Genomic DNA, 27,518 nt, shown 5'->3' with positions numbered 1-27,518 from the left:
TAGCATGTTCTTTGTGCTAGAGTTATCTGAATAACTCTTGTAAAAGACTGTTACCAAAAAAGGAGGTGTGTCCATCGGAGTTGCGTAGAGCGAGAGCTGCGGTGTTATGTTGGAAAAAAAAAAGAAGTGAAACTGAGCCTGATGTTCTCTATTTTATTTTAATTAATTTATTTTAAATTGCTTTTCAAGATGATCTATGTTGTTTGGTGTTGGATTTTATCAAATACATTTTCCCCAAAAATGCGATTTATCCTCCCCTTGAATATCGATATAACGAGACTTTACTGTATATATATATATATATATATATATATATATATATATATATATATGTTTTTTTCTTCTTAATTATGCATTTTTTGGCTGGTGCGACCTATAATCCGGAGCGACGTATAATCCAAAAAATACGGTACTGTATATATATGTAGGCTAATCAAGAATGAGTGCCGGGGAGTCCTCAGATGCACGTTTCATTTCCAACTGAGCACCCCTCCCACCAAAAAAATAATAATAACACACAAGAACGCCTTCATTCTGTTTCCCAAAGTGGAATGTTGGCTTGACTTCTTTTGCCAGAAGCGTGGAGGGAAAAAAAATAATTGGCCTTGTTGCTGTGCTTTGAGCCGCAAACGTTTGTTTGGGCGGCTTGTCCAACTTACATCAAGAAAATAGAAGACTCTGCCTAGGATGCATCACAGTGACTACAGGTGGATGGATGGATGAGGAGCTGGTTGGTTGGTTGGATGGATGGAAGGAGAAATGGATGGATGTCTGTACCCCGCCTCAGCTGACCTTCCTGAGGTTAGCTGACAGGTTTGAAGTGCGGAGATGAACATTAGTTCCTTACTACGACCTCCGGTGTCACATGACACGGACGATCGGCCGGTGTGCTTTTAACCGGGGAACTCAACGGCACCCGGGCAGAAGCCCCATGCACAGCGTGTCCTCCTCGCTGATGGTTTCCAGCTCCTCGGTGCGCACGGCGTGCGTGATCAGCTGAAGTTCCTCGGAGAGCGTCTCGCTGCGGTACGCCACCCGGATGTCGGGGAGGTTGGTGCGGCGGATGTCGTTGCTCTCTGGGCCTTCTTTGTAATAGCTGGGGCCAAGCCAGTAGCTTTTGGCCTGCAGGTAACAATTTTCATAGAAAATTGTGTTATATTGAAATCAATCAAAAAAAATTTGGGTGAAGAAGAGAACGGCATGGTGTCTCATTACGGGTGAGCTATGTTTAGAACACACCCGTGGCGGTATTACTAGGGGCTAACTAATAGCCGCTGCCCTCCCTCACATTTATTTATGTATTTATTTATTTATGTAATTCATTTATTTATTTCTCAATTTATATTAACATATTTCCTCATTAATTGATTTATCTACTCATTCGTTCATTCATTCACTTTTGTTTTCATTTATTTATTTGTTTATTTCTCAATTTATATTAACATATTTCCTCATTTGTTGATTTATCTACTCATTCGCTTATTCATTCATTCATTCATTTTTTTTTCATTCATTTGTTCATTTATTCATTTATTCATTCATTTATGTGTTTGTTAATTAATTAATTCATTTATCTATTTTGCTATTTATTTCTCAATTTATTTATTTTTCTTCATTTACTTATGATTTATTTACCAATGTATTTATTTATTCATTCACGTCATTATTCATTTATTTATTTCTCTATTTATTTATCCATTTATTTAACAATTTATTTACCGATTTATTTATGAATTTATTGACTCATTCACTTATTCGTTGATTTATTCATTTATTTATTCATGTATCCATTTATCGATTTATCCATTTACTGTTTCGATGTATTTAGTTCTCAATTTATTTCTTTATTCACTCATTATTTAGTTGCTTATTTATTTATTTATACACTTATTCATTAATTTATTCGTTTATTTGCTTATTCGCTTATTCATTTATTTATTCATGTATTCATTCATTTCTTTATTTCTCTATTTATCCATTTAACAATTTATTTACCGATTTACTTATTAATTTATTTACTCATTCACTTATTCGTTGATTTATTCATTCATTTATATATTCATTTATTTATTCATTTATGTATCTATTTATTTGTCGACTTATCCATTTATTTATCCATGTACTGTTTCTATGTGTTTAGTTCTCAATTTATTTCTTCATTTCTTTATTCACTCATTATTTAGTTGCTCATTTATTTACCCATGTATTTACCAGTTTATGTATTTATTTATTTGCTTATTTATACACATTAATTTATTCATTTATTTGCTCATTCGCTTATTCATTTATTTATTCATGTATTCATTTATTTATTTATCCATTTATATGGAGGACATTGATTAGCTGTGGTGACCCCTGAAGGGAAAATCCGAAAGGAAAGCTGCAGAATTCTGCAGTTGCAGAATCTTGACCTTCTCCTGCATTATTTGCCGCGGGGAGTAAGAGGAAAAAAAATATGCAAAGCAAATAACATCCTCAAATGCATTTCCAACACAATGATGGGTGTGTAAAAAAAAAACCAAAGCCATGACTTGCAAAAAATCAGAAATCAGGAGAACAGTTTACCTTGTGTGAAAAGCCACTCATCAAAACACTGTTTCTTGCCAGCTCGCACATGTCACAAGAACTCAGCTTCCAGACTTGAGTCGCAATGCTGTACTCCTCCATGAGAGGCTCCTGCACACACCCGCATCGTTCGTTACGTCTGATGATCTCAAAGTGTCCTGATTGTCCTCTGCACTGACTGACCTTGGTAAAGTGGAACTGGAGGGGGTCGTCCGTGGACAGGGACACCATGAGGCCTCTTGACAGGTACTCTGGTAGCGGATTGCGGTGGTAGCTTAGGAATAGGCTGTTGTTGCTCAGAGGGGACATGGCGATGCCGATCTGGGCCAGGTAGTATAAATACTGCAGCACAGGAGCCTGAGGGGAGAAAATGCCATATTTGATCAGAGAAGTAAGTCATTTTGCTTCACCAATTAAAAATGTCTTTTATAACAAAAGACAAAAAGGTGAAACGATTTTGGTTATATTGTGTATAAGCAGCAATACTAATATTTTTTTGCAGATTTTAAAATGGCTAATTTGGTCAAATTCAGCCAGTCTGGGTGATGAATAAATCAAACCCAATCAACATTGAATCCCCATTTATGGCGAGGGAAAACTTTCACACACCCGCAATAGCTAAAAATTGCTGTACGACAGTGGCGGACCATCTAAGCCTGCAAAGCCTTCTCTGCTGGCTGAAAATATCTGAATCACAGGCTGATCTTAATTATATTTTGTCCATGAATTCTTATTAAATAATTCTTTCAGCTTCCATTCATTAATTTTCCCCTATTGCGCTTCTTCCAGATGTGTATTTTCGTATTTAAGCATTTAACCAATCACATTTGAACCATCATTTGTTACCAGGGTCAAAAATCTACATGGACGCAAGCCTTCACAATCGGTTCTGCAGGCTCTGGAGCATCAAATGTGTCAAACAAACTTTCTCTAGCCAATCAGATATCGAGTTAGCAACCCAAAAGGGGTACCAACGCATTCTTGAAGGCGTTGGTCAACATCAGAGTTATCGCAAATTATGATTGGGTAGTCACTAGCCATAGAGCTCGCGCACTGTATAGGTAACGAGCTACATAAGCAAATATATTGTGTTGATTTAATAGCTGTTTTGTTAACCCACAATGGCTGTAGGAGGAGAAGAAATGATTTACAGTTAAAGGGATTTTCAAGACCGACCTTAAGAAAAAATGGACAGCATTAAGGTTGGACAGCTCCGAAGCTAGCAAAAATAGCAAATCATATTGCAATTTTATGAGTATATTACTGATGCTACGTCATCCTTCGCCAATCATCTTGTCTCTCATGAATCCACACATTGATAGTAAAAACTCGATCAGGTTAATGACAGTATTTCTTTCTTCAAAAGTTATTTCCTGACTAACTGTACCCTCTAGTACAGTACAGGACGTGTAGTAAATCACACCACTCCTTTTTACAGTGGCACCTGTGGATTGAATCAGACGTAGCACTACTGAAGGCCTAGGAGTGACATGCGTGGCCTGCCACTGGTGTACGATAACCAAAGTGCATTGCTAACCTTCCTGAGCAGAAGACCATGGGAGATATTTTCCGATAACATAAACCCGGACACCAAGTGGTGGATTGGCCCAGCTTCGCCACAGTGAGGTCGCAGCACAAACGTATGAAAGCCTCGCCTCCTGTTTTGGACAGATATACAGTATATATAGATGTTAGAGCCATCAGGAAATTTTGGTTAAATATATATTTTTGTTATTGTTCACAATTGTATAAATAGATTTTGAAACGGTGCAATATGTTTCATTTTATTGCTGTTTTAGTTAAGGTAAATTTGTTAGCGATATTAAGGTATTTGGGCTCCGTTAGTCATCCTGTGTCTCGTCCGTTAAAAAAGGCCCATGCCATGTTGACGTAAGCACCATGCGGAAAACAGTAAAACATGGAGCAAAAACTTTTCTGATCGTCTGAATTCGCCTAATCGGATTGTCTGAATTCACCTGATCAGACTGTAAGATCATCTGAAGTCACCGTCTGAAGTCATGTGATCAGCCATGTCTGAAGTCCCGTAGTCAGATAGTGTTAAGTCACGCGTTGAGATCGTGTTATGAACGTGATCAGAACGTATTAAGAGCATGGTAACATGCGTTTAATGTTCGTATAAAAGGCCAGTGTCAAATTTATGTTCACTCACTTTTTTATTTTTACTCTCTACTCTACACCTTTTACGTTTTGATGAGCCTTGGTTTTTGTTCAATAAAGCAAAAAATTTTGGATCAATCATGACAGTCTCGTCTTTTTGTTGTCGATGATAAAGAAAAGGAACGCGTCACTAATCCTCTCTCAAATCATCTTTATTATACATAAAAGAAGGTATATTCTGTGTAGTTTTAAGGCTTAGAAAATTAGAAAGTAGAAAATTATGTTTTATGGGGACCTGGGAATGGATTATTCTCATTTTAATGGTTTCCTATGGGAAATTAATTTTTGGTATAGGCACTTTTCGCCTTACACACTCTGTCTGGGAACCAATTAAGTTTGTAAGTGAAGATATCACTGTATATTAAAAAATATATATGATTGAGATGTCAAATCAAAAATAAATGCAGTTTGGGGACGGAACGTCACCTGCGAAGGTGGTTGAGTACGGTCATGTTGGCGTAGGTATAGTAGAGGTAGTAGGAGTAGGGTGGGTTGTCCTCCTCTCTCCAATTAGCTGGGAGGGGACTATCCAAATTGAAAATATGGTGCTCCGGCTTGGACTCATCATCCACGCTGTCAAAGCCCACCACCTGGATGACAGGGGGGATTTAGTCTTGGTAAGGTTAAGGCTAAAAAGAAAGAAAAAAAAAAAAAAAAAAAAAATCGGCGCTCACGTGCTCCAAGAAGAGATGCAGCTCAGGGTGGCTTTGGGGATCGATGGTGGCTTCGAACAGCGGTAGGAAGATGTTCTCAAGCATCTCCTGGTAATTTGCCAGTTGCTTCTTTGTTCGATACACGTCGCTGTGGGAAGACAATGCCACAGAGAATTTGTTTACAGAATCAGAATCCGAAACAGCTTTACTGCCAAGTATGTAGAACACACAAGAAATGTGTCTCCGGTAGACCACGCTGCACTAGTATCATCATACAAAAATTGCAAAGAGGCACTATACAGTTATATTTCAGTTACTATTAATAGAGTTAATGGCTTGGGGTAAGAAGCTATTTAAATGATCGGTAGCGCCTGCCTGAGGGGAATCACTGGAAAACGTGGTGGGCAGGGTGTGGAGGGTCCAGTAGGATTTTCCGCACCCTTGTTCCAATACTTGCAGTAACAATTTAACCTCCCCAGAGGGGAATCAAACCCCGGTCTTCCGCGAGACAGGCGGAGATACTGTCCACTATACTAACGAGGAGTTTACAAACAAACACATTCATCCATACATCGGAACCGAAGGTATTCACAAATAAAACCGCAGACTACTGCCAAAGCGAAAGGGCATCAGCAACTATTTTTTTACCATTTTTTATTTTTCAGAATGAAAGTGTTACTTACAAAAGACGAGGCACCTGGATGAGCCAGCGGACGTTATCGGAATACACTCTGTGTTTGACAGCCCACTGGGCCAACTTGTTCCATTCGTCTCTAGAGCGACCGTAGATGGACAGACGGAGCTCGGAATTCTGGTACTTGCTCTCCTCAAGGTCGAACATCACCTCCTAGGCGAGATAAATAAGACTTTTTTTCTTGGAGCAGTTTGTTGGTTTCGTAGGTAGATTTGAAGACAGAAAAAAATCTGTGGGACTGAAATTCAAATTGACTTAAATCCTTAACAGCAAACATTGATATATTAATTTTTTTATAATAATAATACATTTGATTTATAAGTGCCTTTTTGTTGTTTTTGTGGTTTCTTTTGTCACTTTGAGTCGTTGTGCATCATGTGGAAAGGATAAGGATTGTTTTTCAGCATTTTGGCCACGACATTCATCAAGGAGGAGAGTACTTGCACCTTTTCGGCAGCACGAATATGCCAGCACTGTTTTTGATTGTGAGGAATTTCAAATGCCATTTGAGTGTCATTGCTGGACAGCTCTGGGCTGGGGATAGTGTGCTTTATTCGCGCCTGTAATGGGAAGCATTTTCACAGTCAGCGCAGAGCGCCAATGCGTATGTGGAATTGTCGCGGCTTGGAATTGAGGCGGATTTACGTGGAGATGTGAGGAAATCTCTTTTCGTCAATGGATGCTACAGCTTCGTGTTTTCTTTCAACATTTAGCTTGTAGCAGACGTGTACATTTCACCATGACGTCCCTGATGCAGTGGTGAAAAGGACACTTTTATCCTCTCCTCTCATCTAGAACTGCTTTGTACAACAGAGGGTGCAGAAAGTGCTTAGAATTGAATGACTGGTTCTTTTGTGTTGTGTCACATTATTTGTTATTTAGTTTTTTGTTGTTATTTTGACTTCAAGATGGCGCCACTAGAGTGGCTGCCTTTACAGCAAGTCTTGTATTTTATTTTTTACTTCTTCCTTTCCTTTTCTCTTACTTTCATCGCTTTGCTGCTGTGAAATGTAAATTTCTCCAGTGCGAGAGTAATAAAGGAAAATCCAATCCAATTTTGAAAGCGCAAACCTTTGGTAAATTGAGCCCGAAGATGCTTTTTACAAACCTTGACGATGTGTGCAAAGTATTTCCCTTCAACGTGATTGTCAGTCTTGATGAAGATCTCTCTGAGGATCGATTCTCCAATGGGATTGTATTTGGCATTGAATTTATCAAAGCGATGGAACGTGTTACGGTCCTGCAAAAAAAAATTAAAAAATCAAGTACAATTTCCCTCATATATCGTTTTAAATGGTCATGGATTCTCCTCACAGGAGGTTGATATCTGGTCCACCTTGGTGCAATAGCTCACCGCATGCATGTCAAGAGTGTCCACGCTCAGATCGAAGGCGGTCAGGTTCATGGTCTCAAAAACCTCCCTGAGGGTTTGACCTCGGCCGCGCTCAATGTGAACAATCTCCTCGGGGTATTTTTTCATGGCCCTCTTGATGAAGCGCAGCAGGTGCTTCTGGTTCATGCAGGACGACGCATGTATGTGTGTGTCTACCTGCATTAACACACACACACACACACACACACACACACACACACACACACACACACACACACACACACACACACACACACACACACACACACACACACACACACACACACACACACACACACACACACACACACACACACACACACACACACACACACACACACACACGCAGGTGTCATAATTTCAAGCTTCAACTGGCAATTTTGTAAATGACGCAAAAAGTTGCGTTATTTTCCCCGTTTGGTGAGTCTTACTTTGCGTATGTTGTAAAAGTCTCTGTGAGGAACTTTCTTCTGGGCTGCCAGCTCCTTCATCTCATTTAGGAGGATATGCATTTGATATTTAGAGCTCAAATACTGTAGGCGCCGATAGCAAAATGATTTCCTGTTAGAATGGACAAAAGAAAAAAGTTCTCTTCATATACACACACAAAACAAACACTAAACTGATCCCTGCACCCTGCAATTTTTTGATATACTTACACTGGACCATTAATGATGAGAGCCATCATGACATTCATATCAGCGATATATTCTTTCAGGTCTGGATACGGCAGGTCTAATAGGGTACCTCTGCAAATGCGGAAATGGTGGACAAAGTCAGACAACACAGACACTTTTTTGGGGCGACAGTTGTCTCCCTAAAGGGGACCCATACTTCTCCATGCTGGTTTTCTTGGTATAAACATGCATGACTCCATCTACCATCTTGCAACCATATCCTGTATCTGAAGGCAGATTTTTGGGGTCCAGATTGTCATATGGGTGTGTCTCAGAGACGGGTGGGTGGACAGGAGCATCTGTACAAATAATAAATCAATTCAATAGTAATTACATTTATCTTGTGGAGAAGTCAGCTGTTGACTGGTGCGTTCAAAATGGCAAGACAGAAATGGCTTGTGGAGGAGAGTTAAATTGTCTAATGATCTCATAGTGCAGAAAAGATCATGGTTGACTTTGAGAAAGATTTCCTTCTGCTCAGCAGGAGACAATCCAGAACATCCCGTAAATAACATCCAGGAATTAACAATAACAAAGCAAAAAGGTTTGCAGTATACAAAAAAAAAGTGAAATACAAAAATGGATCAGAATGGGAGATTGTCTAACGGATACCAGCACCAATCTATGCCTAAAAAAAGGAGGCAAAAATATCTCAGTGATGATGAATGCAGGGGAAAAAAAAGCTTCAATTTGCTAAAGAGCATAAAAACTGCATAGTCTGGAGCCACAGGAAAGGGGGTCATGCGGTCTGAGTTCAGATTAGGAAAGGGGAAAAAAAAAAATCAGGTCAGATGACTGAATTTGGAATGCTCATATTTCTCCCTTGATGGCAAGACATTTTCAAAATAAAATACCGACATCCACAAAAGTCAACGACGCACTACATTGCGAAGAGAAGCCTAAAACCCCCAAACTCGAACCCTCATGAGGATCTACATTCACATTGCCACCGTGTCATCAAAACTAAAAAGGCGTTCAATGATCACATGACAGCATGTGACACAAACTACATTGGTGAATGCATACGATACCAGCGTCGACGGGAGTCTCAGGGAATTTGTCGTAGATTCCCAAGTCCAGCGGCTTCAAGCCAAGATCTTGCAAGGCATGAGCTGTCGTCTTGCAGAAGGACTGCAGCGATCTGTTGATGTACTTTTCCCGAATGAACAAAGCCTTTACCACACACTTGGCAGCATCAACCAGGTCAGTGAAGGGCACCTGAGGAGACATTCCTGATTGGTATTTTTTTTTCACCTTAAAAAAAACTACAAAAGACTACCTCACCCCGCATTTTTCCTCTCCGGATATGGAAACTCGCTGATACTCTCTCTCCATTGGCACTTCCCGCTCACTAATGCCATTATCAACGGAATCAACACTCTTCTCCCTCATTAATCTTAACAAGGGGGCAGAGAAGAGAGTGGTGAGTTACAAATCAGGTCAATGGAGATTCATACCAGTGCATAAAAATGAGGAAACGGTTTAATTCATCTCTGGCAGATTGGAGATTTTTCTTTTGCGATCAAATTTTATTGGGAAGCATATAAACACGGCCATATAAACATATATATATGGCTGTGTAGGAAGCCAATAACCGTACACTGAGGAGAAGTAACGTACATTACATGTCAAAAGTATTCCCTGGAGTTCTTCCCTGACTTCATTGAACTCTGACAAATTTTAATAATAAAATGTTCCGAAACAAATATTCTGGAATCTAAAATGACAGGGGTCAAATTCAAGGCGCTGGGGCCAAATCTGGCCCACCATATCATTTTCTTCGGCCCACAAAAACAAATCAAGCATATCAAGTGCCATGATGCTTGCTATAATCCGAAGCAAAATTTCTAATTGTCCCAAACCACAATAACAGTCATTATTATTCATTAAATCATTCACCGCCATTCTTAAATTTATTCAGGTAATGAAAAGCATGACATGGAGCAACATTCTTGAATTTGTTCGGGTTTTTGTTTTTCTTGCGGGGCGTGCCGATAAAGCGCCAATCAGACCTCTGGCAATGTTTTTCCCTTCCACAAAGGAGCAGCATTTGCCTTTTGTCTATTTTAGCGCTATGTTACAGCTTCAGCTGTTAAAGTGCTATATAAATCAATATGCGTTTATTGGATTGTATTTTGTACAGCCACCCCCATTTCAAACTCAGATAATTCCAGACCCATATAATTTAGGAATGTTTTTTTTCTGATGAAAGAAGAGAGTCTAAGGTTTCTTACGCTGCATTGAATATTTATGTAGTCCTAAAACTCAATATTAGGTGGGTCCTGAAATTTGAGTGGCAATGACAAAAACCGTGGCACTGGAGTGGACAAATTTCTGCACATCTGGCAGTGAATGAGTTAATTTGTTGTGCTTTGTGTATGTAATATGTGGAGGGGATTAAACATACTAATGGCTTCCCTAAATTCATAACAGCCCCCCGAGAGGAAACCGCAACTACAATGTGGCCAGGGGCAAAAAAAAGACAGTTTCACACCCCTGCGCTAATCTGTTATATAACTGAATGAAGAGGTGAAGTGTACAATGCGCCATCTAGTGGAAGATCACGTCATTGTAACCGTCCGTCGCTGTGATAACTCGACGAGCAAAAATCCCGTCAAGTGAAATCATAATCCCCAGCACAATTTCATTACTTTGGTAGATCCCACCTACGTCGAAAACCGAAGAACAAGTCACAACGCGAAGCAGCGCACACTCACTCGAGGTCTGTGACACTGTCGATTTTCAGGAAGTCCTGTTTGGCGCGGAGCAAGATCTCGGGCTCAAGCCTTTGGCGTGAGTGGCGGCAGCGCAGGGGAAGCGTGGAGGAGGTGGAGGGGTGGGTTGGGGGCGGAAGGCGGCGAGGGGCAGATTAGAAGTTAAGCACACTGATTGTGAACAATGGTACAATATATGCACACAAAAGACCGCTTAAGGCACAGGTGTCAAAGTCAAGGCCCGCGGGCCAAATAAGGCCCACCACATCATTTTTTTCGGCCCGCGAAAGCAAATCAAACTTGTTAAATTCCATGATGATTGCTAAAATCTGAGCCAAAATTTCATATTTTTGGATGTCAACCACAATAAAAGTCATTATTCTTGACTTCAGATTTGAAAACGAGTTATTCATTAATTTGCTGTGTACTCTATATGTAATATTTGAAGGGATTTAAACATTCTAACGGGTTTCCCCAAATTCATAACGGCCCTGGAGAGGAAACCATAACTACAATGTGGCCCGCGGCAAAAAAATGACTTTGACACACCTGGCTTAAGGCATTTACGGAATCAAGGTGAGACACGATCACACAAATCATTTGATTAAACGGTGCGGATGCAGAAAGCAGCAACCCATCATTGTGTGGTGTGCGTGAGTAAGCGCAAATTATTTTTGTTTTTGGTCTGCCCTGTCGAAGAATGCAAATGTTCTTCAAGTTCCTTACTTGATGTCCTGACTGATCTGCCTCTCAAGTCTGTGCCGGCGCTCCTCCAGTTGTTCGATGGGGCTGTCCTCTGGGAACTCATAGGGGGCGCTGCGCATCTCGCTTTCTGCCATGCTGCGTGTGAACAGCTCCTGTCGTCAGCATCAAAACACATAGTCGCCAATGTGTGTGTGGGGGGGGGGGGGGGCATCTTATGCTTAGGTGTGAAAACAAATAACCAAGGTTCGACCAAGGTACTCTAGAGGTGCAAGGAGCTTAACTCGTTCATTGCCAGACGTGCAAAAATGTGTGGCAGTGGACTCATTCAGTCAATTACTCATATACTAATTTGCTGTTCCTAATTGAGTCTCTAGGTGGCAGCAATGAGGACACTGCCCAATGTCTTAACTCATTCACTGCCATTCACAAATTTATTCTGGAATTGAAAATATGACGTAGAGAGTGTCATTCGCGAATTAGTTCGGGTTTTGTTTTTTTTTTTGTTTGAGTGATGATAAAGCGCTAGCCATGGCCTCTGGGAATGTTTTTTTTTTCCTTTCCATAAGCGGGAGCATTTCCCTTTTTTAAATGTTAGCACTTTGTTCCAGCTTCAGCTGTTGTTAAAGCGCTGTAGAAACCAATATGTATGTATTGCATTGTATTTTGGACAGCCAGCCTCATTTCAAGCTCATATAACTCCAGATCCATATACTTTAGGAATTCATGATTTATTTTCTGATGAAAGAAGAGAGTCAAATGTTTTCTTATGCTACACTGAATGTTTACGTAGTCCTAAAACTCAATATTCTGTGGCTCCTGGAATTCGAGTGACAATGTGAATGAGTTAATTCTACATGTGGGCCAGACATGATTGATTTTATGACGGACGCTGCAGGCTGGATGAAAATTGAAAAGTCTGCTCTAAAGTTCCAATCAAAACATGAATAAACATTTGCCATATTCCTTCTCACCTCTGCAATTTCTTTGTACTTTTCTTCCATGGACGTGCGTAGGTCAACCGGGAGGTGTTTCAAAGTGACGGGGGTTCCCGGGAGGGAACGTTGGGGCTTGAGGGGTTTGGACTCAGACACACCACACGAATCTGGAGGCAAACCGGACATGTTGGTCACTGATGAGTTTCACCATTTCGGGCAACCTGCAGCTTGATACCATGTTAAGATGGCCACTGTTGAAATCGCTGGCCATGGAATTGTTACATTAGAGGTGGTAGAGTGCTTTTAAAGAACCAAAAACCTCATTTGTGACTATTACTGATACGCCACGCAATGACCCGAGAAGCACAGTCTTTGTAAAGACTGGATTTTGATGGATCACATGACAATGCGCAAGCCGCATGGTCCAATGTTTTGGTCAGTGACTGTAAATAAAACCAACCGTGCAGGGTGTTGGATGTACGTACACGGCTAAATCCCAAACAATGACATAAATCATTTGAATCACTTCAGGCTGAAGTTGAACCAGCTGAAAGAGAGACGCCAGGCATCAACTCGATGGCGGGAAAAACAAACAACTGTCCCGTCTTGGACATAAATAGAAAAAAGGAGAGACTTGTGGTTGACCCAAGATTCCGGAGTGTGTGAGGCAAACTAAAATTAGAATCTTGTTTTGAAATGCTGTGAAAAATATCAGAGATGGCGTTTTGAAAGTTAGTTAGCATAAAACATGAAACGAAAGCCATCTTGCAAATTAGTCATCAACAAATTTCATATGCTCAGAAACACATTTTCCCTGTTTTACAACTGATGATCGGCCATTTTGAAATGGACTGTAAGGCAATCAAAATGAAATGGCCTCGCGGAAATGTCAGTAAAATCTCAAATTGCTTCTTAACTCATTCACTGCCATCCCCAAATTTTTTTTATATGACGTGGAGCGCCATATTTTGTTCCGGTTTTGGTTTTTCTTGAGTGGGGTGCTGATAAAGTGCTGGTCATACCTCTGAGAATGTTTTTCCCTTCCACGAGGGGGGAGCATTTGCCTTTTGTACAGCTGCCCCCATTTCAAGCTCAGATAACTCCAGACCCATATAATTTAGGAATTAACTCTTTTTTTTTATGAAAAAAAGAAATTCTTCGGTTTCATACGCTGCATTGAATGTTTATGTAGTCCTAAAACTCAATATTCTGTGGGTCCCGGAATTTGAGTGAGAATGACAAAAACCCTGGCAATGGAGTGGGCACACTTTTGCACATGTCCGGCAGTGAATGAGTTAAAGAGGTTAAGAAGCGTTGCAACGGTGCAGATTAAGTGTCCTAAATGTCAATTTCATTCTTGGGGAAGTCCACACAAAGCATTGAGTTGTACATGCACCTGAAGTTGACAGGAGTTTTCCGTTATCTGGACCTGCTGCAAACAGATGGCAGCGTCCACTCCAACTCCCATGCGAAAAGAAAACTAATTCAGGAAACAACATTTCGGTCTTTGTGGTTCACAGAGTAACACGTTTCCCAAAAATAAACAAATAAATAAAAGGTTGTATTCAGTCTACAGACACACACTTGTTATGCAGCCTATGAAAGTGACGCGTTCAACTCACTAGCAAGTGAAATGATGAGCAGAGGATAGTGACACCGTAAAACATGTCAACACAACATAGAGTCCTCCTCAGTTTAGCATGGACTAATCCTTCCCCAACCCCTCTACCCCAGATGACTCTTAATCCAGCAATCCTGAAACTATTTATCTCGGTCACATCATGTGACTATACCGAGGCGAGGACAGGGGCGGGAAACGACATGTGCATTTCAGCAACAGGCGTCTTATCCCCCCACCCCCTCAAACAAAAACAGAACAAAAAAAATCTTCATATGTTTGTGTAAACTCAGTAGTACAGGAGTGGTCCATCCATGAAAATGTTTCTTCAGCTGTCATCTGTACTTCTTTGAAGGTGTCGAACGTTTTGCTCCTCATCCGAGAAGCTTCGTCAGCGAACTATTTTTTCGCTGACGAAGCTTCTCGGATGAGGACCGAAACGACCGACACCTTCAAAGAAGTACAGATGACAACTGAAGAAACATTTTCAGAATCAGAGATTTGTCGTCATAATAAATGTTGTCCAAATCTCAAGTGAATGTTTTCAAATGCTTGGATTGACAAATGATGGGTAAACAAAGATGTCGCCTGGTGTGAAAACAACGCGCGTGGGATATCCTTGGCATCAGTATAATTTGCGAAACCTCAACAAGAGTCCAAAAGACTTCCAAAGGCGAGTTATTTCTACTGGTTCTTTATTTGGTCCTTTATTTGAATGTGTTGCTAAGTGTCCAGGAAGTGCCTGACCTAAAAAAAATGTCATTGGTTGTTGGTGAGAATGTATTTTGGAGCAACATATTCCGGATTCTCCGCCCTCTTGATTCTGACCCGGAATAACCTTTGTCATACGCAAGCTTGGAGTCTCTGGCAGCAAGTTTTGGAAGTTACATTTTTTAATCACGTGTTTAGTCAAGTACTGCTGACAAAAATAAATAAATAAAACAAAAACAAAAGCCCTAAACAGGCATTTTGTATTGAGTCGATAAGCCTAAAACAAAGCAAAGTTTGTTGATGTAAGAACTGGTTTTATGCTTCATGGTCATTTGTTTACTAAAGTTTCTAATTCAATAGCTTGAAAAAATGGTCAATATTTGGAATGAGAATGCATGGTCTTAATATTGCTCATATTAGGGCATTTGTCACACTGTTAAGCAAAAATATGTTATAACTTTACTAATAGAATGAAAACGGGTTCAGAATCCAGTACAGAGAAAAACAGGAGGTCTTGCTTTCACGTCGTGATTCGCTAATGGTGACTGATTCAATCAACGGTCATCAAAGATGTGACATGTTGCTCAATGGCCACTTTGAGAAGAACAACAGAGATAACTATCACCGGGCTTAGAGTGTGAAACCTCGTGGCATTGCGTCTGCGCGGATCTCAGTTCAGCCGAGTGTCACCAGCAGGCTTTAAAGAGTGCAGAAAAACAGAAGCATTTTCCGAGCGATTTAGTCACACAAAGCTAAGAAAGCATGATAACAATGTTGTTGTTCCGTACATACGTTGGCACACATTTGGTGTTAATGTGGGACACACCCTTTGCGCTCTCACATGTCCTGTTCTCCCATTTCGTTCGAATATTCAGAAAATAGCAATATGACCTCTGTAATTAGCATTATTATGCAAAGTATTTTGATTCATTTTTATGAACTCACGTGGCAGGGCTGGATTTTAGGTCAAATTTCAATTATGGATATTCAGAAGATTGATGTGAATTTAGGATAGTTTTTTTTAATGAATCGAGATTTTTGTTATTTTACTACTCTGCGAAATGGGCATCGTGCACTATCACCACAATAGTGCTAGATCCATAGGTACATTTTAATAAGAAGAAAATGTTCCTTTGCAAAGGTAATCATACTCATTGACAAAGTCATACAAATGTTAGTTTAACAACTGGTTCACATTGCAAATGGTAGAACTGTACATTAACATTCTTTGAGTAAGCTGTCAACGTTGTGCCCAGGAAGATGACGTATGTTACAATGAAAGAAAGAAACACGCACAGTTTATTTTATAACTGTTCGGAATGGGAGAGGATTGATTTTATAATTGGATTTTTTTTTCCACCCCTATAGAGATTTCACTTAGTTCACTGAGAGCCTAAGGAAAGACACAGATGATCCTTAGCAACCAAAGATGAAAATATACCATCTACGACATTATCTTGTAGTTCAGGGGTGCTCACATTTTTTTCAGCATGGGAGCTACTTTTGAAATAACCCAGTCAAAATCATCTACTCATTATATTTATTTGGAAATATATAGAGGATTTTTGCAACTTACATTGCCGTTTCACCGCATATGCTGCACAACACAATTCTGTCCAATTTTTGCCATTAACCGTGTTCACTGATAACTAGCAGATGAGACAAATGCACTTTGAAAATGTCATCGTGAAAAAGGTCCTACTCCCATGCTATATGAAAGTGATACTTTTTTTTCCTTATTACTTGGTCCAGCTCCCCAACTAATTTTTAGACCGTATCTTGCATTTAAGAGGAAAAAAAAGAGTGAAAAATTAGGATATAACTAACGACTAGCTTGTTTCCAACACTCAGGGGCGTTGTTGAGCACGCTGTGTATCCAATGTCATCTGATTGGTTGTCCAGTGTATCAATCAAGTGAAGGGATGGCTGATAGGCTGACGTCATTTTTTTTTTTGCAAAACAACTCAAATTTATTTGTATAGCTTCAGTTCATGACAATGTCACATCACATTGTCATGCGATCGACCAATGCTACCTCGGAGATCGATTGGTCGATCGCGATCAACTTATTGAGCAGCCCCGGTTGTTGGTAAACAAATGTTTGACATTTTTCAGGTGAAACTCTTGTTCTCAAAGTTGTTAGTTGTGAGGGAATCATTGATTCCACTCAGAAGGATAATTTTTACAGCTAACGTGACAGTCTCTATTTGGAAACAAGTAGACCACAATCTGTCATACGCCATCACAGAATAACAACACACAAATCACAAGCTGCTCAGACAAAAATACCCCCCCACCCCCATGCATCTCCTTTCTAATGAGACTTTTCTCGACATTGAGATAGTAAGGAACTGATTGAATGCGCACGCTTGCGGCATTTGTTCTCATTGTGCTCTGAAGTGATTAAGCCACTCTTGGGGGAGAGGTAGTACAGCACCATAGCAGATGCCCTGAATGTCCACCCACTGCAATAAAACGAAGCCCATCAAGCTTTGCTAAAATCAGCATCATAGCAACAGAGCCGCCTGGCAAAATGCATGACGCAGCCGCCTCTTCCATATGTCCTTCCCCAGAAGAAAAACAAGCTGTCAGCATACCACACAATAACAAGACTTTCCCAACACATCATCTGGGGCTTGTATAACCTTCCTCGAATGATAAGAACCTTCGGTGCCGGCCATAAAGAAGGTGTTGAAACTTGTAGCACAGTATTCCACGTTCAACACAGCAGTTATGGTGAATGTGTAGAAGTTACAATACCTCTTCTGCCCTCTCTTGCTTTCACAGTTACTGTCGCAGTGGCCCGGTCTGATCTCCTGCGGGATGCTGGGACATTTAACTAGGCCTGGGACAGTCGGTGTACCCTCCCCCGCTGGCCCGGTACACGGGTGAATGACAGCAAATAGAGAGAGAAAAGAGACAGGATATTTTCCCCTCTAAAACGTGATCTGCTCTATAGTGCTGCGATCTCACAATGTTCCTCGTTTTTCCTTTGGGCTGCTGCTGGTGGTGTGCTGTCAATATAGCGGCGAGCTGATCCCCTCTTCTTTTCTGACAGCGCCCCCTCTCCCTATCTTGTTTTCTTTCTTTCTCCCCGTGTGCCTCTCAGTCGCTTCCTGGTTTTTCACCGGTTTGCAATGCATTGGCAGCCCAAGACTTTTAAGCAAGCGGATTTAAATACTGAAGTGGAACATACCACGGGAGTAAAAAAAGAGGGGGGTTACAGGGAGGGCCCGGAACGAACCAACTCAGCCTCCATTGCGCTTTATAGTGCAGGAGGCCCTTTACTTGTGGCCACTCCCACTCTCCTGCCTTGTTCATGCCTCCTCCTCCTTGTCAATAAAGTTGCGTCACGATTGCGTAGCATTAGATTACAAACATGGTAAGTTAAGTATATTCGCTAAATAAATGAATAAATAAACAAACAAACAATAAATAAATAGATACATACAAAAATAAATAAACCAAAAAACAAAGAATGACCTGTACAAAACTGTGTTTGGGGTGTGTATGGTGTTGTTTTTCCTGTTTTGATTCACTCGTCACTGGGTGAGGTTTCACTGTGTTACATACATTTATTATTGTTTGAAATGTTTCCATACTTTCCTATTCATAGAGTGTGGACATATATGATTAACATGCATGCTAAGTTTATTGAAGAGGATACATTGTCCTCAGATGATGTGAATAGTAATGCCATATAAATAGTAATGTAAACATTAAGCCTCCTCCTGACAGTTGTTTGTTTTTTTTCCAAATGAGAGTCTTACAGGACAGTGCAATATGGCCTTGTATTTGATTCATTGGTCATTCATCCAAATGCCTATATGTGCTATGTGCTTGTCAAGCAACCAGACCGGTAGCTCATTTTCAATCTGTCAAGACGCCATTAGTGGTTTATATCAGGTGAACTAACATGAACAGTCCGGAGTTCATAACTATAATCAGCACCAACCTAGGGTTGACTCAGATGTGCAAACACAAATTATCGAATCGGTGAAGATGATTTGAACTCTTCAGCATGTTTTTCATTAAAGGACATAAAACGTCTCTTTAATCTCAAGGGAAATTCATTCCTTGGTGTGAGGGTCTTAACACATGTGTCGCAATCTAAAATAGCCGAAAGTCAATAGTAGTTGGGTGGCACACTGTGTGTCAGCGGGTTAGTAGGCACAAATATTTGACTAGCCGCGGGGGCTTGTCACCCAACAGAAGTAGCAGTGGCGGTTAGGTGCAGCTATTTTGGTTCATTATAGCTTGTTTTCAATCAAATCTCTGATAAAAAAAACACTTGTGACCTTGAGATCTCATCTACCGTTTCTCGCACACAAAGTATGTATAAACTGTGATTGTCTGATGTCTCTGTACGAGCAAAAGCTGACTGCGGTGAAGTTGGCTCGGATAAGTGTGTGAAACACAGATCGAGACTTGCTTTTTCAGAGCGCTAATGAGCGGCACATGGGAGTAGCTGCGCCCTTTGTTTCCCAGTACAAGGAACAAAAAAAAAAAAAAAAACAGGCATTGCAGTGGGGAGCAAATCTGGAAACCTGGCACAAAAATTCCCATGTGAATTCACCACAAAATAACACACATTGATTCCTCACATCTGTGCACATTCTGTTTGACTCTTTGGAGCCAACGGATGAGTTTCCCAAAGGCTCTTATCTTCCTTGTAGCTCATCACACAGAAATGTAAGCTACGTCGCACACACACAAATTAATGTTATCAGTGCAAATGCACAGTGATGATCATAATATAAGTATAAGATAAGCACATAACCAAGGAACCAATTTCAAACATCCCTTTCCTATCAGTGCTACTTTTACAATCAGCGAATATTGCAGGCATGTTTTATGACATGTCTCATACAATAACTACAGAGTAGTTCAAAGGTGGAAGCAATAAAAAAATGAATCTTTGTACTTTGAATGATTTTTTTTTCATTCTTTATTTGTTAACTTTTCTTTTGTATATGGCACAATGAACAGGTCATTCCACCAGCAGAATTGAAAACAAATGTAAAACGTTCTAATGAGATGGTTATGTGATACATGTTTTGTTTTGATGTCTAGATCAGATGATGCTCAATGTGACCATATTTTCCTTTTCTAATTATTCTCAAAAATTTCAATTAAAAAAATGAATCCTGACTGCCTTGCACTACATTTAGTTCTTTTTTTCAAATCTATTTTAGCGATTCAACTGACACCAGTGACCGGAATCACTGACCTTTATTCGCCTGAGTTGAAATTAATGAAGAACAATCTGAACTACTGTCTATTCTCCTTATGCTATTCATAAATTCGCCAATTTTTATTTTCTTGGAGAACCTATCCTCAGCTATTTGTTAAAAAAAAGTCACCTGTAACTGTGTTTTTTTTTCTATTTTGGTAGCACATTAATACACACAAGATGTCACCAAAGCCTTGGTTAATAAGAAAGTAAAAATTGGTATCAAGTGTAAAATTGTGTAATTGTTCTAAGAACTGAGTAATGTATTGTATTTTCCGCACTATGGGGCGCTTCGGGTTACAAGGTGCACCTTCAACGAATGGCCTATTTTAACTCATTCACTGCCATTGACAAATTTATTCTGGATTTGAAAATATGACATAGTTTTGCCATTCCAGAATTTGTTCGGGTTTTGTTTTTTCATGCTTGGGTGCCGATAAAGCGCTGGCCATGGCGTCTGGCAATATTTTTTTCTTTTCCACAAGAGGGGCATAATTTCCCTTTTGTCCATGTTAGCACTCTGTTCCAGCTTTAGCTAATGTTCAAGCACTCTATAAATCAATATGTATGTATTGTATTGTATTGTATTGTAGCCCTCATTTCAAGCTTATATAATTCCAGACCCATATAATTTAGAATTAACTTTTTTTTGATGAAAGAAGAAAGTCCAAGGTTTCTAACGCTGCACTGAATGTTTATGTAGTCTTAAAACGCAATATAATGTGGGTCCTGGAATTCAAGGGACGATGACAAAAACCGTGGCACTGGAGTGGACACATTTTTGCACATGTGGCAGTGAATGAGTTAAAACTTGTTTTCATATATAGGGCACACCGCATTACAAGGTGCATAAAATAGAAGCTACAATTGTGGCTGTGTCCACTAGATGGAGCTATGGTAAAATAAATGCAATACAATGTAAGACTCGATATTGTGGTCTGTGGTGAACCTGTGTTACACCATGTGATCCGGCAAGGAGCAATCTTTTAAATATGCTACAATGCTAGGTGGGAAGTAGTAAATTTACAAAAACATTAAAAGGGGTCTCAACAATTGGGAACAGATAGTATTCACCGGCCAAAAACGTGTGTTCCAATTTTTTTCACGTGTCAAGCTGAGGCTATTTAGGCTTACAGAGGATAAGCTTGACCTTGTCTTATCTCTCCCACCTGTTGGGGTGATGGCTTCTGAGGCCCTCCCAAAATCTCTTTCCCACCACTGACAGACGTCATCTGTTTCACACAATGTATATGTAGCAGCAGAAAGGCGTTGAATTTTCCATTCAAACTCCAAGTATGCTGCAAACATGGCAACGAAATGTTTTTGTTGAAAATGTTTTTAAGAGAGTCATTTCAACACAAAAACAAGACTAATCTTCAGATGTTTTTCTGCAAAAAAGACAGTACATAGTACAAACAGACAGTATATAAATGACAGAAAAAATAGTTTGTAAGTAAAAAATAGTAACAGGCGAGTGTACTAAAACTACAATCTCTTCAACCAAAGCTTCTGATTGGCCTCAATTTCACTCATTCACTGCCATTCCCAAATTTATTCGGGAATTGAAAATATGAGGTGGAGCACCATTTCCAAATTTGTTTTTTTTATTGCATGGGGTTAGGGGGTGCAGATAAAGCGCTGGTCAGACTTCTGGCAATGTGTTTCCTCCCACGAGGGAGCAGCATTTGCCTTTTGTACAGCCTCCCCCATTTTAAGCTCAGATAACTCCAGGCCCATATGACTTAGTAACATTTTTTTTCTGATGAAAAATGAGAGTCTAAGGTTTCTTACCCTGCATTGAATGTTTATGTAGTCCTAAAATTCAATATTTTGTGGGTCCTGGAATTTGAGTGAAAATGACAAAAACCCTGGCACTGGAGTGGACACATTGTTGCACATCGTCTGGCAGTGAATGAGTTAAATACATATGTATTGAATATGCCATCGCCAAGTATGTCGTGTAACGTGACAGTGAGGTTCTCGTCGTTATTGAATGTAACTAGAAACAGATGCAGCCAGTTTTTCTTTAAAATTTGGGGGTTGTGCCAAATAGGACAGTAACCTACCAGATCCAGTAGATGGCGGTGCTGTCCAAACATATGGTTGCAGCAGCATTTAAATGCACATTATCACCACCCAGAGGATGTTATTAATATTAGTGAAAGGCGATGTTTTCTTTTAAATTCAGAATTTGTTTTAGTTATCATTAAACTAGTGTTGTATCACTCACTAGACACTGAGAGGAAAATAATTTGAGTGGAGATTGGAAAAAAAGGAGCGATCATTGAAGATTACATGGTAGCGCAAAGCAGTAATTTGAGGCGAGGACAGAAATGCATTCAACCTTTCTGGCAGACGTTTCAATAGCAACTTGATATCACGACACATAGCCTAGCCTGCTTTGCTACTTTCCTACAGTGCTACATTGCATATTCTGCTTCATGTGATGCCAATAGGGTCAAGTGGGATGGATTCCCGCGCAGATGTAGAAAAGTGACAGGATAATACACATTTGTATGGGAAAGAAAGAAAAAAATAAACACGCATCAGAGAATCATTTCCAAATCTATCGTGATTACGCTAAGAGTGCTGTAGAGTTGAGTTTTTTTTTTATACAGGTGAATGACTCGAAGGCGAGCTGCTCAAGGGACTGCAGCAGACAATTACCGGAAGACAATTTGTCAGTAAAAGTACCATAAGACGGACAAGTACTTTTGGTGGTCCTTATGTGGCTCTCATGACAGACCGGGCATTCAGTCCATTCAGCCGAGCGACTAATTGAGAGCACAAAAATGACTGCAGAGACCTCTAAGTTATTTATGACTGCAGCAAGGATGAGTTTCCTCAGGAAATATGCTATAGTAGCTAGTGCAGCAGCTCAATACAACACAGCATTTGCACTTGGTTGCTAGTGCTATGCTGTAGTTGAATAATGAAAACAATAAAAAGGTGAAATTGCTTCATGGAAGACTTGCTGGTCTTGTTTCAGCTTTACCTCAACCACCCAGCAGGCAGTCAAGCCTGCGCTTGATCTATAATCATCTCATCACACCAACTAATCAAAAAGCAGACATGTATTCAACGCCTCAGACATGCAGTCAAAATTATGTGTTAATTGCTATAAATGCAATGAAAAGCCATGAACAGCAAAAATTCCTGAAAGGAAGCATTTAACCAAACCTCTCCAGGGCCAAACTGTCATAATGCCAAAACAGTTAGATACTGTACAAGCCATGTTTTAAAGGACAACCGACGTCACTTTTTTGTTTTTTAACTGACATCAGAAAAACGTTTTATAGCATCTAAAATACCCAAAACACGCAGTATTATATGTTTAGTCGAATGCAAAACAACAATAAAAATGACTTAAAGTCTCCAAAATCTGCAAAAAATTGAGCTGCGAATTGGGCATTTTCAGAAAGTCCTGCCCCCAGTTCGTGACGTCACGCCAAGACGTCTTGCATTGCTGGAGAATCAAAACAATGGCTTCAGATTCGGAGAATATGCTTTCTTGTTACACATCCAGTTATGAATATGATTCAAATAGTTCTGAAGAGGAAAGCATACATGTTTGCAATCGATTATAGAATTATATGTGCCATTTTGAGGCAACATTGGGGGAAATTCTCTCACCCAAAAAAAACAGGCACAAAATGGCGACCTCCAGTGGCCACCTCCGCTTCCACAGGCTGATAAATTCCTTATATGGAGCTTTGATGCCGTCTTCTGGCGGCTTTTGGGTGCAACACGGTTCTCAAACCAAACATGTACAGCAAAATACATTGACGTGATGGAAGGACTGCTACAATGTGTCTTTTTTCGGTCAGGGGTCGGTCCTTTCGTGACGTCACGTACGGACTCGTCACCAACTCAAAAACAAGACTTCCTGAATATTCGGAGCGAGTCTTCAAACGTAAAATATAGCTATATGCGGTGAAATCTTATTAAAATACGCTCACTAGAAGTCATTTGAAGCCATTTTACAAATTATGGACACAACTTGTCCGGAGACGTCGGTTGTCCTTTAAATAACATTTATTTTCAAATAAAGGTAAGTAAAACCATCTATGAACTTTTAACAAGCTTTTAATGAACTGAAAGATGTTTTTTTTTGTTGTGGTTAACATAAGAATAAGCCAGAATGCCTAGAGAAACACAACACAAGCACAAAGGAGAACATGATTCAATCCCCAAACTTATGAAATGTGAGCCAGACTTCATCCTCACTCGTCCACTGTCACGTCAAGTACCGTGTTTTCCGATGTATAAGGTGCACCCAAAGCCATAATTTTCTTCAAAAAATGACTTTGCGCCTTATACGCAGGCATGCCTCATATGTTAAGTAATATTGAGCCACAACGGGTCTCGCAACGACTGTCAGCAGCCACCGACTTCATTTCCCCCTCTAGAAGAATAACCCCAACGTCTACTGCAGCGCCTTATAACGTGGTGTGCCTTATATTTGGAAAACTTGTATACATTTATATATTATATTCAGAAAACTTTTGTCATTCATTGGGGGTGCACCATATACTCCGGTGCAGCTTATACACCGGGAAATACAGTCCTCCACATCCAGAAATACAAGTTGTGTCATCATTTTAGGGAAGAAACTGGGAATAATATGTGATGATTATTTCTACATTATCTGAACATACTTCCTATATTGCTATAAGGTGGAAAGAAAATATCATCACCTCTTCACAATGACAGAAGTAAACCAACAAGATAACAGTGCAGCACCCAAGTGCAAGCGGAGATAACGATGGCGCCTGGCCATGCTCAAATGATAAGAGTCACCGCAACAAAGAGGACGTTAAGTGGGCCCAAGAGCCACGTTTGTAAAATGTCTATTTCCAACATTCAACCTGAGCATAATGCAGTTTGCACAACTCATTCGAAAATTACTGTATTTTCCGCACCATAAAGCCTTACATTTTTTCAAAAGCTCACCCCGCGCCTTATAATCTAGTACGCCTCATATATGGAAAATGTTTTAAAATATGTCATTTGTTGAAGGTGCACGTTATAATCCAGTGCGCTTTATAATGCGGAAAATACGGTAAATTAATTTCTAAGCATGTACAAAACTTTTTTTTTCCCCAAAAAGGCAAAGCCTCCCACATCTGTCAACACCTCGTCCATTAACACTCATTTTCCAGAGTGTTAAATATTTTGCTTTTCTTACTGCAAAGAATCCCCATCTCATCCTCACTCACCAGTGCTGGTGGTGCTCTGCAGGCTCTTGCGGAAGGGAGACTTGGGCTTCCCTGAGCTGTCGCCGGTGGAGAAAGATGCGGACATCTTGCGGCTTACACTCAAGCGGCGAGAGGAGCAAAGCCAGTTAAGGCTGCGCAGAAACCAAAAGTGGGAGGGAGGAGGAACGGCTCCAACGCATGAGCTCCGTCTCACTTTGGGGCAACCAGGCAGCAGGACCCACGCGAGGCCGTGAGAGGTTCCTCTGCAGCATTCGCTCCTCCTCCTGCCAGCCAACCGTAGGTCAAGAGCAACTTTAAAAGCAAAGAATGCCCAATTCCTGCAGAGAGCCATCCTTCTTGGTTGCCGTAGCAACCACAAATTTTGATTCAAGCAGCTAATGTAAAGTGATACAGCTGCAGGGAGACGGGAGAGTGCTGCTGTAAGACAGCCAGCTCACCACAAAAATGGTTTGAGCAGGAAGGTGAGCGAAGGACAAAAGTTTTTTTTCTCCAGTGGTCTAAAAATAGTACCCATACACAACCAGAAGACCAAAAAACACTTGAAAAGTGACTAGGGGCACTCAAACAAATGATTTTATATAATTTTCTTAAAAAGTTGAGACAGAAGAGCTCTACTCAGACCAGCAGTGTTCGACTATCATAATAGTTGACTGCTTGTCATTGTTACTACAGTAACAATAACAAGCAGCAATATTAAACAACCGCATGATTTGCTCTTCTCCCTCTTTCGTCTGTTATTTTACATTCAGGGTTAAACATAAATGAAGTCCTCGTACACTGCAACACTAAAGTTCATAATATTATTATTTTGGGTTTTCAAAATAATAATCGTCCCTGGAATTCAGTGCACGTGAAGTACCTTGTGTCATTTTAAAAATGGTTATAATTACATTTTGTTCATAAAAAAACACACATTTATTCACATATCTTTCTGAATGATATTAGGATACACAGATACAGATTAATAAAATGTATTGCCATAATTTTAAAATGTTTGTTATATTTATCTGTATAACAAGATGTATGAATAATGAAAACTGTTTTCGTACATTTTGAAACGTCAACACCACCACCTAGCGACAATAACTATTTATGCATTTTGCAGTGAAAATTATGAATGGACAAATGATCACCGTTGATCGACAAATATTTATTGTATCGTTGGACGTATATTTAAATGTAATTCTTTTTTTTTTTAGTCAGGAAGAGGGTACCTCGGGATAAGCACGTATTTCTCACGGTTCCAACGTTTTTGTAAAAAAAATCGACTACACGCTCGCCGTGCCCCCAAAAGGACTGTTGCCAAAACAACTCGCTTGATTAGTAAAATTACATCGTTACCAAAAAGAATGACTTTGTACCGTTCAATAATAAAATAAACACGCTACCATAAGCACCGTTAACCAGACTGCTATTCAAATGCGAAAAATAAGCACTATTATTTAACCTATAATTGCACAGAAGTAAAATTGACTAGCACAAGTGCATGAATACCTCTCCAACAATGACATTGCGCATTGTTTTATGCTTGTACTATATAATCATGTCATCGGTCATCTTTTTTGTAACCTTCATCTTCAACTACCACCCAAGACCAGTACTGTAATTAGGACAAACCAGATGTACGGATGCAATGGAATGGTTCGGTATGGGAATTCACGTGACATCAAGAAGATGCAAACAACGAAGCAAATACATTTGAAAATACAGAAACCACAATAATTATTTAGAAGCCAACTTTTCCTACTAAAATACGTAATGTCTAACTTAGAGAATATAATAGTATGGGAAATTGGTTACTTACCACCACTCGACATGGTTGCGTATGAATCGGAAATCGGGAAGCAGCTCATTAAAACGGGAAGTTGAGTCGCCTGTCAAAACACAAGTATATTGTTGTTTGTTAAAACCACTTAAGCATAACTTTCGCTTGGCTATAAATCAATCAAATTCCGTACACCCGAAAGACTGAGCAAACTAGCGGCCAAATTAGCTTTGTTGGTGTTTTAGTTTTCCAGGTGGCAATGTGACAATCATTGTCTAAGCATTTTTTTTTTTGTAGAATGAAATAAGTATGTTGTTTGTTATTTTACCTTAACTTTATAATGTCTGCATTTGCGTCGTTAATACAGGAACGATTGTGTCTTTATTGTTGAGTGCTGCACTGCATGCTGTTCATATCCTCTACTATCCACGTTTCCGTCGCACACCAACGTCCCTCGCGACTCACTTCCCTTTTACAAA

At 39.9% G+C, this 27,518-nt stretch overlaps 1 protein-coding gene across 4 annotated transcripts; it reads right to left on the bottom strand.

Annotated features, from left to right (window-relative positions):
- Nucleotides 1-304: 304 nt before the first annotated feature.
- Nucleotides 305-27,518, bottom strand: LOC148890158 (AMP deaminase 2-like). Of its 4 annotated transcripts, XM_089009662.1 has the most exons (20): nt 27,368-27,518; nt 27,079-27,148; nt 25,275-25,537; nt 12,530-12,660; nt 11,580-11,710; nt 10,857-10,925; nt 9,424-9,535; nt 9,171-9,357; nt 8,297-8,438; nt 8,122-8,211; nt 7,894-8,023; nt 7,445-7,639; nt 7,199-7,330; nt 6,080-6,243; nt 5,418-5,544; nt 5,170-5,333; nt 4,103-4,223; nt 2,749-2,922; nt 2,566-2,676; nt 306-1,122 (listed from the first exon to the last, which is right to left on the bottom strand). In XM_089009662.1, the coding sequence occupies exons 3-20, from the start codon at nt 25,357-25,359 to the stop codon at nt 907-909; spliced, it is 2,481 nt and encodes an 826-aa protein (XP_088865788.1). In that variant the 5' UTR covers nt 25,360-25,537; nt 27,079-27,148; nt 27,368-27,518; the 3' UTR covers nt 306-906. The 4 variants fall into 4 exon arrangements, with proteins under 4 accessions (XP_088865787.1, XP_088865788.1, XP_088865789.1 ...); XM_089009663.1 differs by lacking the exon at nt 25,275-25,537 and having other exon boundaries at nt 27,368-27,508; XM_089009661.1 differs by lacking the exons at nt 10,857-10,925; nt 27,368-27,518 and having other exon boundaries at nt 305-1,122.

Source organism: Hippocampus bargibanti, linkage group LG12, assembly GCF_051943395.1.
Source record: "Hippocampus bargibanti isolate YZ-2025 linkage group LG12, ASM5194339v1, whole genome shotgun sequence".
Lineage (NCBI taxonomy): Eukaryota > Metazoa > Chordata > Actinopteri > Syngnathiformes > Syngnathidae > Hippocampus > Hippocampus bargibanti.
Note: the sequence above shows the minus strand (reverse complement) of the source record. Positions and strands in the feature narration are given on the sequence as shown.

Coding starts and splice junctions, on each gene's coding strand:
- LOC148890158 (XM_089009662.1), bottom strand. CDS start 25,359: ATGTCCGCATCTTTCTCCACCGGCGACAGCTCAGGGAAGCCCAAGTCT. Junction 6,244..7,198: donor ACTTTGCACACATCGTCAAG/GTTTGTAAAAAG, acceptor TATCTCGCCTAG/GAGGTGATGTTCGACCTTGA. Junction 1,123..2,565: donor TGAGTGGCTTTTCACACAAG/GTAAACTGTTCT, acceptor TGTTACCTGCAG/GCCAAAAGCTACTGGCTTGG.